The sequence below is a fragment of the Stenella coeruleoalba genome, assembly GCF_951394435.1.
Source record: "Stenella coeruleoalba genome assembly, chromosome: 5".
NCBI lineage: Eukaryota > Metazoa > Chordata > Mammalia > Artiodactyla > Delphinidae > Stenella > Stenella coeruleoalba.
Window position 1 is genome coordinate 66968176 of NC_137150.1, and position 16230 is coordinate 66984405.

The 16230-nt window shown below is 39.9% G+C and overlaps 1 protein-coding gene across 13 annotated transcripts in view; it reads left to right on the forward strand.

The window, feature by feature from the left end:
* TP63 (tumor protein p63) overlaps positions 1-16230 on the forward strand; it is a gene marked incomplete at both ends in the record, with an annotated part of 241562 nt that overhangs the window by 207742 nt on the left and 17590 nt on the right. For 9 of the 13 annotated variants that reach the window (XM_079922211.1, XM_079922216.1, XM_079922217.1 and 6 more), the window contains 6 exons: positions 2786-2972; positions 4950-5065; positions 6106-6215; positions 6863-6999; positions 8905-8987; positions 11845-11981. In XM_079922211.1, the coding sequence (XP_079778337.1) occupies positions 2786-2972; positions 4950-5065; positions 6106-6215; positions 6863-6999; positions 8905-8987; positions 11845-11981 (770 nt within the window). The remainder of the gene's footprint in view (positions 1-2785; positions 2973-4949; positions 5066-6105; positions 6216-6862; positions 7000-8904; positions 8988-11844; positions 11982-16230) is intronic. The other 4 variants (XM_079922219.1, XM_079922214.1, XM_079922222.1 and 1 more) reach the window with 1 other exon arrangement.

Consider the following 16230-nt stretch of genomic DNA (forward strand, 5'->3'; position numbering starts at 1 on the left):
GAAGATTAAATTTCTTACTCCAGCGCTCAGAAAATGGTGAAGTTATTATTGAATATCATTACTGAAACACAGAAATTAGATTCCCCCTCCCACCTCTTAAGGATGAGTGAAGATTTAACCTGATGATGCCTAAGATTGTTCTTAGTACTTTTACGTTTTAGTCTGTCAAGTGTGATTTACAGTATATCAGCTATTGAAACAGAACGTTTTTCTTAACTGTCCTACTTATCCTTCTTTTCTTGCAATCTTCACACGCTTGGATGGGTGCCTTATTTGCCTTTAGGTGTTAGCTGACAAACTTTTTTTGCAATCATCTTTCCTGAGGTGCATTTTATGAAACTCATGTTCAGATTATACATCTCCTAGTTTAGTTAAAACACAAACAGATATGCTTATTTTCTGAGAGTTCTCAATAAAAATGAGTTCATAACATGCTTTAAGACGTTGTCTTTATTTGTAAAGTCATTGGTTAAAAACACTAGAGGAAAAATATCCACCTAGATTTCATTCAGTGTTTCCCAAGTAGAATTCTTTTTCTGTGGTTGATTTATGGCATGCTTCCTATTTCTTCACGCTATATAAAACCCTTTTGCTGTGTTTAATCCTTGACCTGTGGGCATGGAGAAACAATTATGTAATACACATCTAGTATTAGGAAATTTTTAACTGAAAATTTCATATAATGAAATTCTTGGGAGAAAAAGAAAGATTATTTAAATAAATATTATATTTCAAAAGGAAGAGGTAAAGCAATTTTTTTTTTTTTTTTTTTTTTTTTGCGGTACGCGGGCCTCTCACTGTTGTGGCCTCTCCCGTTGCGGAGCACAGGCGCCGGACGCGCAGGCTCAGTGGCCATGGCTCACGGGCCCAGCCGCTCCGCGGCATGTGGGATCCTCCGCGGCATGTGGGATCCTCCCCGACCGGGGCACGAACCTGTGTCCCCTGCATCGTCAGGCGGACTCTCAACCACTGCGCCACCAGGGAAGCCCTTTTAAATGCGTTTTTCCATGGGACATTTGCCTCTATTCAGAGTTGGGTTGGAACATAGCAATAATGAATCCCTTTGCCACTCTGGCTCCTGCTCCCCAGTGTCTTTTCCCTGGAAGGATGTTGCTGCCAATTTAGGATTGTAACCTGTGTGTGTCTGTTTACCTTTGTTTGGGTAAGTGTTACTAGGTACCCTGCTCTTGGCCAGCAATTCCACTACCTGGGTGGTTTCACTCAACATCAGAATGAGGAGGAATGCAGTGATGAGGCATTGACCCAGAGAACAGGGGTGATAAGGTTTAAGATGGTGTAAGGATTAGAATGTAGACTTTCTGTACGGTTTCAGAGGTGGGAAGAGGAAACATCAAGGATGGAACTTTTTCTTCAAGGTGTCATGCTTTCTCCACCCTGTTTTCTAATTTTACAGTCAACCAACCACTGAACTTCCTCTCCCTACAGAAGGTAGTGTGGGGAGGAAAAATTTCAGTCGCTTGTGAGTGAAAAGATAATCTTTTTGCTGTGTTGTAGTAGAGCAGTCCTTCTTTCATGAGAGCGTATGACCAAGTGGCCCCTTCCAGATCCCTCATTCTTTTAGGCTATGACCTTAGAAGATAAGTGCAGCCATTTGCGGGAAATTTTGCTTTGCAGTTTTCTAGTTGGTTGACCTCAGGTAAAATGTCTTCGCTATCTGCCAGATATTCTATCTTAAAACATTTTTTTCCATAAACCCTAATTCCTATGAGTATTATAAGGGGGGGATTAATTATAGTCTGTTTAATAATACTCAGTACATGAGGACATTGTTTTTCCATTTAGTTTCTGGTACTCTGTAAAGCTGTTCATAGTGTTAATCATTGAAATATTTCTGAGAATATCTTTCTTCATCCTAAAGAGAAGATAACAGGAAATAATGACATAAATGTGTTTTGATAAAATGTGAAATAGTTTGTAGACATAGGATTTTATTTAAAGTGGAAAGAAATGATTAATTTGATCAATGAATGTAATCCCCTCGAATAAGATTGCTAGATGTCATGCGTATAGTAGCCAACGGTGAACGTGATGCCGAAAGCTCAGCCTCTGCACCCCAGTGCCGAATCTAATCTCAGAGATAGAGTTTTGGGTGAAGTAGAAGAGAATAGCTTTATTGCTTTGCCAGGCAAAGGGGGGCAGAGTGGGCTCCTGCCCTCAATAACTGTGTGACCCAACCCTGGAGGATTTGGTGAGGAGTTTTATAGTGATGGTTCAAGGGCAGAGTTGATAAGATTAGGGTGGTGTGTGCAGAGGCTGCACTCCTTTAATCTGGTCTCAGGTAGTCTGATGAGTTTTTCTGGTTGCTTTAATCTGGCCTCAAGTGGTCTTCTCTGGAATGAAGAATGCTAACTCCATTTGTTGGGGGTTTTGGTTCTGTAAGGAGCTCAAGATATTGTTCTGTGGATCCCTTGAGGCAGAGCCAGGACCTGCCCCAAGGCTGCACTATTGTTTTTTGGCTGTTCCTCATTTGTCTCTGCATCCTCTCCCTTCCCTGATTAGCAAATGTTTGAAACTTCCCTTTGGGGCTCAGGGAGGGTCATGGAGGCTAGAGTCTGTTCCCTACAAACAAGGAATGGGGGACCTGGAAAGGCTTCTCTACCCAGGAGCCCCACAGGGTCCTGCTCGGTTTCATACAGGCAGCTATAAAGGTATGTGTTTACAGAAAGTAGATGCATGTTCCTTGTTCTGATTTTGAACAGGTATTTTGAACAGTGTCTCCTATTGTTTCTTTTCTTTCCTCTACCATTGGCTCATCTCTAAGCAGTATTCCACTGAACTGAAGAAACTGTACTGCCAGATTGCGAAGACATGCCCCATCCAAATCAAGGTGATGACCCCACCCCCTCAGGGCGCCGTCATCCGTGCCATGCCTGTCTACAAGAAGGCCGAGCACGTCACTGAAGTGGTGAAAAGGTGCCCCAACCATGAGCTGAGCCGTGAATTCAACGAGGGTAAGGAGAATGGGGATCTGTGGCCGTTCAACTAAGTTCCTTGAAATGGAGCTCCTGTGGAGACTTTTGTTTGGTGCCCACTTACCTGGTTCCAACCTCTGCTGGCTGATGGCAGCTCAGGCTACCTTTCTGGCTGACAAGACTGTCTGAGAATAATGATGAGTAAATTTCAGGCTTTCACAATGACTGAACTGTTTATTTTAATATTGGTAATTGCTCAGTGACCTGGACTTGCCTCTCTACTCCCTACTACTGCTTCCTTCCTTCTTCTTTTTTTTTTTTTTTTTAATGGGAGGGTTTAAGGAGAACATGTGGCCCCTGATCTGTTGGGCCCTGGCTAGGGGCTTCAGTGCCTCTCCCAGGGTGATTGTCAAGGCCAGACCAATTAGGGTCTAGAAGGGGAAGAGATAGGAGCATAAAAGATGAGAAATATTAAAAAAAAAAATAGAAGAAGGAAGTAAGAACTAAGGAAAAGAAATGAAGACAAATAATGGATAAGAAGAGTTAACAGAAGATCTAGAACGTAAGCTGGGGACGGGAAACAGTAAAGTGAAGGACTGGGAGTCAAAGAGCAGGTATCTTGGGGCGACCTTTAAGTGCTGTATCCATAGGTAAGTTAGGCCCCAGCCTCTGAGCCTCAGATCCAGTAACAGTTTTACAGAAGAGGTCATTATTTCCAAGGGTTCCCTTACATCTGCTGTTCTAAAGTTCTTTGAAGGCAGGCTAAGTCAAGAAGACAAAAATAGAAAAGAAGGACAGAAGAAAGCAAAAAGATTCATCAAAGCGTGATGAGGGTGCAGGAGGGTTGGGAGTTAGGATACTTTTTATAGAAATTATATGAAAAATGGAAAGATTGGTAGGTAGCCAGAGTGTGTATATGTAGAGAACATAATAGATGCTAGAGAAAAAAGTAATGGAGAAAGAAAATAGACATTTAAAAAGAGAAAGTTAAAATCCTCCCAGCTTAATACAACTATTTTTTACACATTAATTTCTAGTCCTTGTTTATATGATCTCATTATCCATACCTTTGCATCTTGCTTTTCACTTAACAATATGCTATAAAGGTTATTCCCTAGGCTTCATTATAGGTTTCCATAATTGCCCTCCATTCCTCAAGGTGACATAACCATTTCTTATTTTTTTTTTCTCACTGGTTGACATAATAGTTGTTTTTAGTTTTTGCCATAAAAGATGATGCTTCAGAGAGCAGAGAGCATCTTGATACACTTAGCTTTTTACTTGTATTGAATATCCAACTTGTAGAATGAGAACGTTCAGCCAAAGGTTAAAAAACACTTTCATGTCATTAACTCTTAGAGCAGCTTCTTTCTTTTCGAGTTCCACCAGGTATCACATTTTGTGAAACTGTGCCTATACTCTTTTAAAACTTGCTTGCCGTTTCTTACCCTCTAACCTGGGGCTCTTGCAGCGCAATAAAAACAGTAAGTTTCCCATCTTTATGACCAAAGTAAGATGGAGACTTCATGACGAAAAGAAGAATAGGCAAAGTGAAAGTTATATCCTTTCCATCCATAGCTTCCTATTGAGTGTTTTTAATGGTCAATTTGGGGGCAGTATTTTCTCTCAAGCTAATATTTTTTTTTAATTAACTTTGCTCCTTTTTCTTCCATTTTCCAGAGAAGCTAGAAAAATCACCTGTATGGATCAGGTCAGAGATGTAGTCATAGAGTTCTCTACCACTTGAATTGTTTACCTTGAGCACCAGAAACATGGGACTGTTCCCTTAAATACAGATGAGCATTCCTGTCCTTTCTGTGGCTGTATGGGTGGTGATACTTGCATGTGTTAGATCTCTGGCAACAGGATCGATTCCTCTTTTCAAGGATGTATATTGCCTCTATTACACAAGCCATTTCTTTGGCCACCAACGTTCTGTCCATACAGTTTCATTTTGTCTTCTCTGTTTTGAGAGTGAAGAACTAAGAATTTTTTTTTTCTTTCTCCGTTCTGCAGGACAGATCGCCCCTCCTAGTCATTTGATTCGAGTAGAAGGGAACAGCCATGCCCAGTACGTAGAAGACCCCATCACAGGAAGACAGAGTGTGCTTGTACCTTATGAACCACCTCAGGTAAACAGATAAGGGTTGGGCAAACTTGAGATCATTAGTTTTGGTGATAGGGGGTGTTTCAAGCATCAATTTCTATTTTAGTCCTTGTTATAAAACAACTAACCTTTTTGTGTTTCTTCTCTCCCTCTTCTCCACAGGCCACTTCTCTATCCCCCTTCAAAACTCCTAAATTTGTGCTAAATTTGTACTTGGTAATGTGGCTCTGTGCCCATGTTCCCATCTTAAAGGCAGACAATAATTGAATCTACAGTTGAGTTTATACGTGGCATTATTATCCAGAGATCTTAACTGGCAATTCAGCTAGTAGTGGATGTACACGAGTACTGGATACAAGTATTTTTACACTGGCCTGAAAATGGGAGACCCTAAGATGGAACTCTTAGCTGAAGTTTGAATGTACAGGTTCGCAGGTTAGAAAAGCAGAGTGGTGTGGCAGAAAGAACACTGGGGTAGTGAGAACAGAGACTCTTCGTTTGCTGACTCACTCTGTGGACCTTTAGCTTATAACTCTCCATCTCTGGGCTTCAGATTGCCTCACCCATAAATTCATTTTCTGGACTAGATGATTTAATTCTGAGGACCTTTTAAGCTCCAGAGTGTACTTTATAGAAGTGTACATTCACATATATGTTGTACTGTTTTTTAGCCACCTCGGGGAAATATCCCTGGAGCATTACTGCTATAGTTAGTAATTTTTTCATCTCTGTCTTTTCGTATATGTGATGAACCCTATTTGAATTAGGTGATATGATCAGCTTGCAAATGAATATGTAGGGTCAAAGATCGTTATTTTTTAAAAGCCTATCTCATCTTGGGTAGGGTCCAATGTTACAGATATTAGCTTTAAGCATCCCAAGATCCAAGGCAAAGAAGAAGCTACTGTGGATTTTACAGTTTGCCTTTGTAGAAGAAAGCATATCGCTTCCTCAGAAGTGGAGTTGTTTAAATAAGTGAGAACTAAGAAGGAAGAGCTGAGAAGAAAGAACGTCAGTTCAAACCATGGTTAACACCGACTGTTTTTTCCCCCTCTCCGTGTTAAGGTTGGCACTGAATTCACGACAGTCTTGTACAATTTCATGTGTAACAGCAGTTGTGTTGGAGGGATGAACCGCCGTCCAATTTTAATCATCGTTACTCTGGAAACCAGAGAGTAAGTGGCATTTGCAGAATTGTTATTCTATAGAAACTCTGGGCAGAGGGCAAAGTGAAATTGTGTTTGCTTTATCATTACCTTTGCATGTGCAGCAGAGAGCTACCCTTGATTTTGTCCTTTGTGCTTTAAATCCTCGCTACAAACACTTACATAAAAGATCTAAGAAAGTGGAGACAGAACGGGGTGGGTAAAGGTAGAGGAGAAAAAAAAAAAGAATTGGGAAGGTGTTCAAGTCGCTTCATACCTGAATTCTTGACATTTGACTGGAATAGTTTCTGATTAGACAGTGTTTGTTTTCATGTGGCCCCTAAAGGCATTTAACAGTTTCTTTGAATAAGTCTGAGCTGCCTGTGGGGATTTTATCTGGAGACATCCACTGGCTTAACTCAAGTTTCCTTCAAAATATGTAGCTAAATACAGCTGTTCAGCTAATGGCTTGGAGGTTCTTTGCAGAACAAATGGATGCTAGTTACTAATATTGCTCATGGCGTGTAAGCACTTTTGTGTTCTGCCAGATGCTTTGGGGCCCATCCTCAAAGCAGCCATAAGGGAGCTGGTAGTGGTGGTGCACGGTTGATGGCCAGCAGGGGTCTTTTCAAATTCTTTTCATTTAACCCTTTCTTCTCCTCTTCTCTAATTCCTAGCGGGCAAGTCCTGGGCCGCCGCTGTTTTGAGGCCCGGATCTGTGCTTGCCCAGGGAGAGATAGGAAGGCAGATGAAGACAGTATCAGAAAGCAGCAAGTCTCGGACAGCACAAAGAACGGTGATGGTACGAAGCGCCGTAAGTAGCTGTAGTGGCCGAATGGGGTAGGGTTCAGTCTTCTCCAGAGAGGGGGGCTGGGGAGTGATCTTTGAGAAGCTGCAGAATAAGACCTAAGGGCTTTAGAGGCAAGTATGACCCAGGGCCCCAGAGCTGATGGGAGCAGCTCTCGCTGAAATGGACTCCAGGTGTACACTATAGCTTTTCAAAAGCAAATCATCACGGTGAGGATTTCTTAGTCAGCAACGCTCCAAATATGACTGCCAAACCAGTAACGTCAGCATCACCTGGAAACTGGGTAGAAATGCAAATTCTTAGTTCCCAGACTTGCTGAATCAGAAATTCTGGGTGTGAGATCCAGGAACCTATGTTGTGTAAGACCTGCAGGTGATTCTGTTGCCAATTAAAGTTTGAGAAGCAGTATCTTAGCCTATTGGTATCCATCTACTTTTCTATTATTGAGCATGAGGGTTGAAAATGCCACCTGCCTTCCTCATGAGTCTGGGGGAATAGTGAGATTTAAGAACACATTTTATAAAGCACAGTCTGGGAAATATGCAGATCTGGGTTTCATTGAATCTTGATGTGTAGGACCCACTTGGGGCTTTAGTTACATCATTAATAGTGAGGCTAATGATTTACGTCAGTTGTTTCCCAACTGGTCTCTTTAAGCAGTAAAAGCTTTTATTAAAGAAATATTTCAAAGAATGCAAAATGCAAAGCAGAGCTGCTGTAGCTGAAGAAGCAGGAGTCGGGGTGGGCTGTGGTTTCATGCTCCACTCACACCACCTCTTGCCCATGAGGTACACGTCCCCAGAGGCCTTCAGGTAACAGAGGTTCTTCAGGTAACAAGCGTTTGAAAACCATTGATCCACACGAGCTACTAAAGCGTGACACATAATTCTAGAAGGTGTCTTGCATAAGCCTGATATCACTACAGCAAGTATTGTAAAGAACATCACACTATGAATTGTATCATGAAAAAGGTTTTAGTCTTTTTACTGATTATTCTGCAGAAGAAATAAAAATTTTTGTCGCATTTTACAGGACAACAGTGGTATAACAACTGACCTCCATTAACTTCTGGCTGTTCAGTGTGATTTGCTTTTCCAGTTAGTCTCTTTTTCTCCCTAATTATTCCTCAAAAAATCATATGTATGGGATTTATATTATATATACCATATCAATAGTACATATAATATCCATAATTATATCTCCACCCTTATTTTCCTCTTGGGTCTGTCTGTTGGCCTAGCTCCATACACTTCCCTGAGCACCTCAGTTACCAACAAATCAGTAATTTTCAGTAAGAACGATTATTTGAACTCTGGTAGGAGAATCCTCTCTATACCCTGGATCCTGGGTGTAGTTTCTACATTGTGGAAACCTTAGGGATTTATGAGATTAATTCACTCATTTTACCAAAGAGAAAACTGAGGTCCTGGAAAGAGAGACTGCTTATCAAAAGTTATGCGGTGTACATACTGACATCGGAAGAGTAAACTCACAAGGCTGAATGCACTGGCAAGACAACCTCTATAGCATGCATTTGCCTCCTTGGAAGATAAATGACCTGAAAAATAAAACACAAAACCAATGTATCTTCCTTTCCTGAACAGCTGTTCACAGACCCATGCCAGGAAGACACAAGGATTCCTGCAGCACTACTTAAGCCAGAGGCCATTTCCCAGCCTCCCCGACCTCCCCCGGGGTTTTCTTTCATTTGTTTTCCCTCACCTTCCCTCCTCCCCGCTTCATTATTGCTAGGTTTACACCTAAGGTAAAAGCAATCATCACCAATTACTGGCTGCTTAGAACTAGAAATTCTAATCTCATAAGTGTTGCTCATGCTACTGTCTGTGTAATAAATGTATTTATTGCTTCAGAAATGTTCCCAGGATGAAACTTGCATTTTTCCTCCACCAGCTTTTCGTCAAAATACACATGGCATCCAGATGACATCCATCAAGAAACGAAGATCCCCAGATGATGAACTGCTATACTTACCAGTGAGTCTCCCTTGGGTATTCATGATCACTTCATTTTCACCTTCTTTGAATGAGTTTTACTCTGAGGTCATCTTTCGATTATCTGTGACAATGAGAAGAGGGTCATGGAGACTAGTGAGATAAAACAGAGAATTTATTTTTTACAAAATTAGGAAATTACTCCTTCCCTCTACAGTTCTGGAACATATTAACAGTGTGGGCTCTTCTACTTATGGCTCACCCAGTCAAAGCTACCTTCCTAATAAAATTTTTCTTATGCCAATATTTAAGATTAATTTGTACTTCATTATTTAAGAGGGATAAGATGATTTTAGACAGCATGGTCATACCAATTTAGGACAGAAAGCCAAGTCAGGCAGACTCTTCAGTTATATGGGAATGGCCAGAGACTTGGCCCAGTTATTGTGTAGGAGCGTTTTTCATTCCTACAAGGAATATAAGCCCTCTCAAGGCCACCAAGGTGCCCCTTTTTAGGCCGTGGTTGTAGTTCATCGAATTCTTATTACCTTAGGTCTTTGCTATCTAGAGTGGCAGCAGAGTTTGGGTAACCAGTATATCCCTTGATGCCATCTACACTGACTTGCGACACAGACAAGCTAGGCCAGGAGATCTGACTGGGATTAACACTAAGCCACAGGTTTGGGTGTGCTGTGCTTGCTGCCCTTCCTTCTTCGGGCCCTGAAGGTCGGGTAAGGGAATTAGACTGCTTGCTGGCAGAATAATTAGACAGTGAGTTAGCTAAGATTCTCAGTGTCTTGTTTCTCAGGCTACATATGGAAACTGACATGTGAACTCTAAGTTAAACATTTTCCTGCTACACTAGATATTCCAAAAGACCTAGTATGTTTTCAGCTGATGAGATAGAAACCACTGGAAGAGCTGTTTTTCTCATGAAATTTCAGTTTGTACTCATGGAGGAGATACCCTGTATTCTGTTACATCTTATTTCTAGTGAAGAATTAGCCAAACTGAAATGTATAAAGAAAAAAAAAAACCTCTTAATTTACCATGAATTTGGTTGGTATTTTGTTGAGTGGCAGTAATGCAAGACCCTGAGCACTTAGAGATCGGTAGGGTACAATTCTTACCTTCCAAGATCTTGCCTTCTAGTGAGGAGACAAATAGGCATAATGCAATGAAATCAGTGCTTCAGCAAAGCTAGACATGACACTGTGGGAGCACATAGGAAGGATGGAAGAATCAGCCTAAAAGACTGAGGTCAGGAAAAGCTTCTCAAAGAGCATGATCCCAGAGCTGGGATTAGTAGGAGTTAACCCAACAAAAGGTAGAGAAAATCTTTCCATTTCTGAATTCTGACAAACTCTGCCTCTCATGCTCAGGGAGGAGACAGGTGATGTGCTAGGGTGCACAGGGTAAACAGACACTCACTCTCGGGGTCAGGCAAGTGCCCTTTGTTCTCCACTTGCCTGTCTCTAGTCCTGGTCCTGCTCAGACATTTTTGTTTGTTTGTTGACTGGGATTACTTTTTTTTTTTTTAACATTTTTATTGGAATCTAATTGCTTTACAATGGTGTGTTAGTTTCTGCTTTATAACAAAGTGAATCAGTTATACATATACATATGTTCCCATATCTCTTCCCTCTTGTGTCTCCCTCCCATCCTCCCTATCCCACCGCTCTAGGTGGTCACAAAGCACTGAGCTGATATCCCTGTGCTATGCGGCTGCTTCCCACTAGCTATCTACCTTACATTTGGTAGTGTATATATGTCCATGCCACTCTCTCACTTTGTCCCAGCTTACCCTTCCCCCTCCCCATGTCCTCAAGTCCATTCTCTACATCTGCGTCTTTATTCCTGTCCTGCCCCTAGGTTCTTCAGAACCTTTTTTTTTTTTTTTAAGATTCCATATATATGTGTTAGCATATGGTATTTGTTTTTCTCTTTCTGACTTATGTCACTCTGTATGACAGACTCTAGGTCCATCTACCTCACTACAAAGAACTCAATTTCATTTCTTTTTATGGCTGAGTGATATTCCATTGTATATATGGGCCACATCTTCTTTATTCATCTGTCAGTGGACACTTAGGTTGCTTCCATGTCCTGGCTATTGTAAATAGCTGCTCAGACTTTTTAAAGCTTTTAAGAGACTCTCTTAAAGAAGGAAGCACATTTTACCTCCACTGAAAACTTGTGTTCTTCTAGAGGTAATTACAGTTAGTTCTAGTTATTTGTGGTACTTATGCTTTATAAAGTCACTGTGAACACTGTACTCGCAAATACTGAATCATTGCTCCTAGAGGAAATACAGGATTAGGTTCCTGTGAGCCTCTGGTCATGTTTTTAGTAACTGATCAATGCATTACCTTGTTTCATGTGTGTTTCTTATTTAATATATGCTGTTGATTCATTAGCATTGAACTCACTGCCCATAGCACTATAACTCATGGCTGATCTAAGCTTATCTAACACATATTTTCTCCATAAGGCACATCACAGCCTTCTTGCACTTAGGAACATGAGATAGCATGGCAGCTGCCCTGGGGAACTATTTTAAACGGAAAAATCACCCACAAAAAGTGAAAAATGTGGCCCTGACTAGACCATGAGAAGGACACCTGTTTCTAGCATGAGAGCTGAAACAAAAAGGCGGAGCATCACTTTCTTCCCCCTCAGCCGGGAACTTGCACAATGGTTGAATCAGCTTTTCATCACTCTGCGCATGTCTGTGAATGACTGCAAAGCCTGCCAGTGTTGTTTTTCCTGTTACAAATAAATGTTAACAAGTAGGCGAATTCGTCCATGCAGAATCCACGAATAATGAGCGTTGCCTGTACTTCTGATAGTTCTACAGCTCTTCATTTTTTCTTCACTTTTCTTCTGCTCTTTGACATAGGTGAGGGGCCGTGAGACTTACGAAATGCTGCTGAAGATCAAAGAATCCCTGGAACTCATGCAGTACCTTCCTCAGCACACGATTGAAACATACAGGCAGCAGCAGCAACAGCAACACCAACATTTACTTCAGAAACAGTGAGTGTGTCCCTGTCTCATTTTAGGAGATGTGAGTAAGATGACTGTTTATTCAGGTCAGCAACAGGGTGACGGTTGGGTGATGTAAAAGATGAGGTTGTGAGCAGAATATGGTAGGTTCAGATGGGCTGGTGTGGGACACCTTTTTTCACGTCAACAATCTTCTGTGTTTCTTATAACCTTCCCTTTGAGAAGTTCCACCTATATTTTGAAGTTGAATACAAACCATTTCAAGTGAATTACAAAAAAGACTCACACTAACAGAATTAGTTCTCTTCTCTATGCCTCTGATCCAAGCACATCTATCAATAGTCGAACTTTGAGTACACACTCTATTCTAGTAATAATGTGTCTGTTTAAAAACATGTACTCTTCCTCATCTCGATAGACTATCTTGTCCCTCTCCTGGGATGCACAAAATCCACTTTTGGGAAGACTGTTTTGGAGACAGCACATAGGTTTTACTATAAGTGTCTTGAGTGCTGTGTTGAGGATTCAGAGTCCCAGTGCATGCTCATTTAGCAAACATCTGGAGGCAGAAGGGCAAAGTGGCATCATATTGCCGTGTTTTAACATCCCCATTCTAGGTCTTCTTCCAGCGATACGTGTTTACATCAATGAGGCCAGATTTTGCAACCATATTAGAATATACATACAACCTATTTACATGTTAATTTTTACCTAGATTCTTGGATCTTTGATTATGTTCATTGTTTTATGACTAACCTGAATAAAATAGCTCTTATAAAAGGAAGAGACTCCACTTATACTTACCTTCTGTGGTTAAGAATAATCACTTGTTAGCTTAAAAACTATTGTGTCTGTACTGGAAGTATTGCCAGAGTCTCTGCAGTTAGACGTAAAATATAGACATTTGGGGCTCATTTTAGTAATTCAAGCATTTGACTTTATTCTTCAGGCAAAAAAAAATAAACCCAAACCATCTTGCCGAAGTCAAAGATTGTCTTTTACAATAGAAATGTAAATGAGCAATAAAGAGTGGATCTTTTCTCATATATTATTAGCTACTCTAGAGAGATACCTATGGAAAGTGTAATAAAAAGAGATTGCTTTTCTTTTTTAAATCAAAATAAATGTAGGTGAGAAGGCTGGACTGCATTTCTGATAGTCAGAAGGCATCCTCTGAGCCCATACCTACTGACTGTGAGGTATGGGGTGGGCAGCAGGGGAATAGAAAATAAGTATGCTCTCTCTTTAAAGGACTTCAGGCTCTTTGAGCATTTAAGACCTTTTTTGCCTGGAAGAGATCTCACCCTTCACTTCTGGCACGAAAGTTTGCAAATCATAAATATAAGGTTTTAGAGTAAGGCTGACTGGAAAGTTGAATCAGGCAGTTCCTTGGGGACACAGGGTACTCCAAAGGAGAATTAGAATTCAAGGTTACAGAATTCCCATTGCCAATCCTATGTAGTCTTTAGGATATCAGATAGAAATATATATTAATACATTCAAGTGCAAAACTGATTTAGTTCTTATAAACTCATAAAAGAGGAATCAAAGAAATAGACTTGTAGCATCAATTACAAACCCAAAGGGGATAAATGCCTTCTCCAAGATATGCATGTCACGCTATTAAGACATACTCTCAGATCGTCACCAGTTCACTCTGGAAATGTTTGGCTTAGCGAAAATGACCTCAGAAGAACTACTCCATAGCAGATCATGCTGAACTCGTTGCTCCGTAATTTCCTGCCTCTTTTTTAACAGGAAAAGTTCTGTCAGTATTAAATGGTGTGGTTTGAAAGGTCTGACCCTCTAGCACAGGGGTTGGCAAACTTTTTTTTCTGTAAAGCACCAGTAGTAAATATCTTAGGCTTTCTGGTCCATATATATGGTCTCTTGTAGCTCCCCAGTTCAGAAGCACAGCAGCAAACCACAGACAATATGTAAATAAGTGAGAGCAGCTGTTACACTAAAGTTTTATTTTATGGACACTGAAGTTTGAATTTCATATAATTTTCACTTGTCATGAAACATTCTTCTTCTTTTGAATTTTTCCTACCGTGTAAAAATGTAAAAACCATTCTTAGTTTATGGGCCAGGTTTGGCCCATTCACTATAGTTTGCCAATCCTTCTTCTAGATAAAAGAGTGGCCCCTTCATGGCTTCTTGATGTTCATATTTTTTGATAGGAGTGTCTGGAAGCTAATCTATATATTCTAAAGTAGAGAGGTATTAAAAGATTTTAGGAAGTTTTTTAAGGTGTCATCTCAGTATCTAACAAAACAGCAGCAGTCTTTAGCAGAGGCTTCTCTTGTCTTTCTTCTGGCTGAAAAAGACATGCCCATCTAGACACAGAATATGGTTCATCATCAGCTAAGACTGGAATAGTTGACGTGACTCATGTAATAAGCTTTTTACTGACGATCTGCTACGTGAAAGCAGTAAAAATAGAGATGAGGTAGATGAGGTTCCTGCCTTCCTATAGTTTACGGTTTGGTGGTGAATTCCTAACCAGAACACCTTTTGAATCTTAAGAAATCTCTGGAAGTTTATTCTCAGCATCATGTAAGTTCATAGGACAATTTTAAACAACTTATATAGATTATACAGTAGAAGGAATAGTTTTGTCATAGTTTTAGAGACTTTACAAGCCAAGATGATCTGTTTCAGTTGGAGACATGTGCATTTGTTTGTTTACATGGAGTACACGAGGATATATAGTCCCATGTCCCTGGATGATGAGTTATCCAGGGCTTATAACTTATCTAGCCTAATTGGCTTGCATTGCTCTAAAGGGAAATTGTTTTATTTATAATTAATATTCCATAAAACAATCTATTTCATCAAAGAAGAAAATATATCTTAAAATTATTATTTTAAGAAGCTCAAAAGATTTTAGAGACATATTTTCACTTTTCTGCATGTGTGGTGGTCACAGATAAATAGCGAGGAATTTGTAGCCCCGTAGTTTCCTGTGGTGTCCATTTATATGTATAATTGCATGTTTTTGAGTGCTTGTCTCACAGTGTATAAGAGCTAACTTCAGCTGTGATAACTTGTGCATGGAAATATAACAGACTGCAAAATGAACTCTTTGCAAAATATAGACATTTGATCTAATTATGTCTTTGTTACATTATATATACATGGGTCTCCCTCCAATGATTGATATACATTTATATAAATTTTCCAGTTGCTGTATTCTTCAGCTCAGTTTTTTTCAGCTCTTTTATTTTTATACAAAGCTCCAAGAAAGAGCACGAATGATTAGACAAAGAAAACTGGAAATCTAATTCCTGGCAATCATTTGAAAAGAATACATCAGCTTGGAAAATGCCTATGATAGCCTGTGATTTCCTTTGCAAAAACTTAGTACCAATATTTTATGCTGGTAAGGAATCAAGTTTATGCTTTTCTTTATAGTAGAGTGAAAATTAATGGGAAGAGAATACACTCTGTACGAGGTAGCAATAAAATATTTTCAGTTTAATTGCTTCTATTAGTTCCTCACTATATGTTTTCTCACTGCTTGCTTTTCATTTATGCATGGTTTTCCTTATTCAAAAATTCCTTCACAATTACCTTCATGATCATAGGCTTTCTGGAGGATAAATCTTACACTGAGTTTTTGTGAATCGAGTTGTTATCAAAGCCATAAGTAGGCTTTATTCCATTTATAAGGAAATTTGATTTTAGTTGATTTGCTCACATTGGAATAAACATAGGGAGTTACGTCCATAGGAGCCAGAATCTAGTGAGAGGACAAATTGGACCCATTCTTGCCACTAGACTCCTTACCATCATATTTTCAAGGGACATTAACTCTTAAGACAGTTTTGCAGCAGCCACTTGAGACCTTTTTAGCAATCTTTTGACATGTGTACTTTTGACCAATACTATCTCTTGTTCATTTTTTTTCTTCTGTAATTTACCCTCCTTCTTGGGTAAGATCTGATCTGAGAGCAGCATTACTTTGTTAAAATTTTACTTAGCCCAACTCTGGAGAATTATTTTTAAGTTTCTACAGGATAGATGTACTTTGATTTTAATACAAATGTATGACATCCTGAGGAGCTCTTAGTGTTTCCTTCTCCTTTATGATCACTTGATGATTGCAGCTTATTAGTATCCATGATATAGGTCAGAGAATACTGGAGCAGAACAGGATCTTCAAGACTATGGTTCTAGCCCCATTGTGCTATAGCTGGGGAAACTGAGGCCCCATGAACTACACCTGTGATTTCATAGCCAGTTCATAATAAATCTGAGACTAGAATCAGATCTG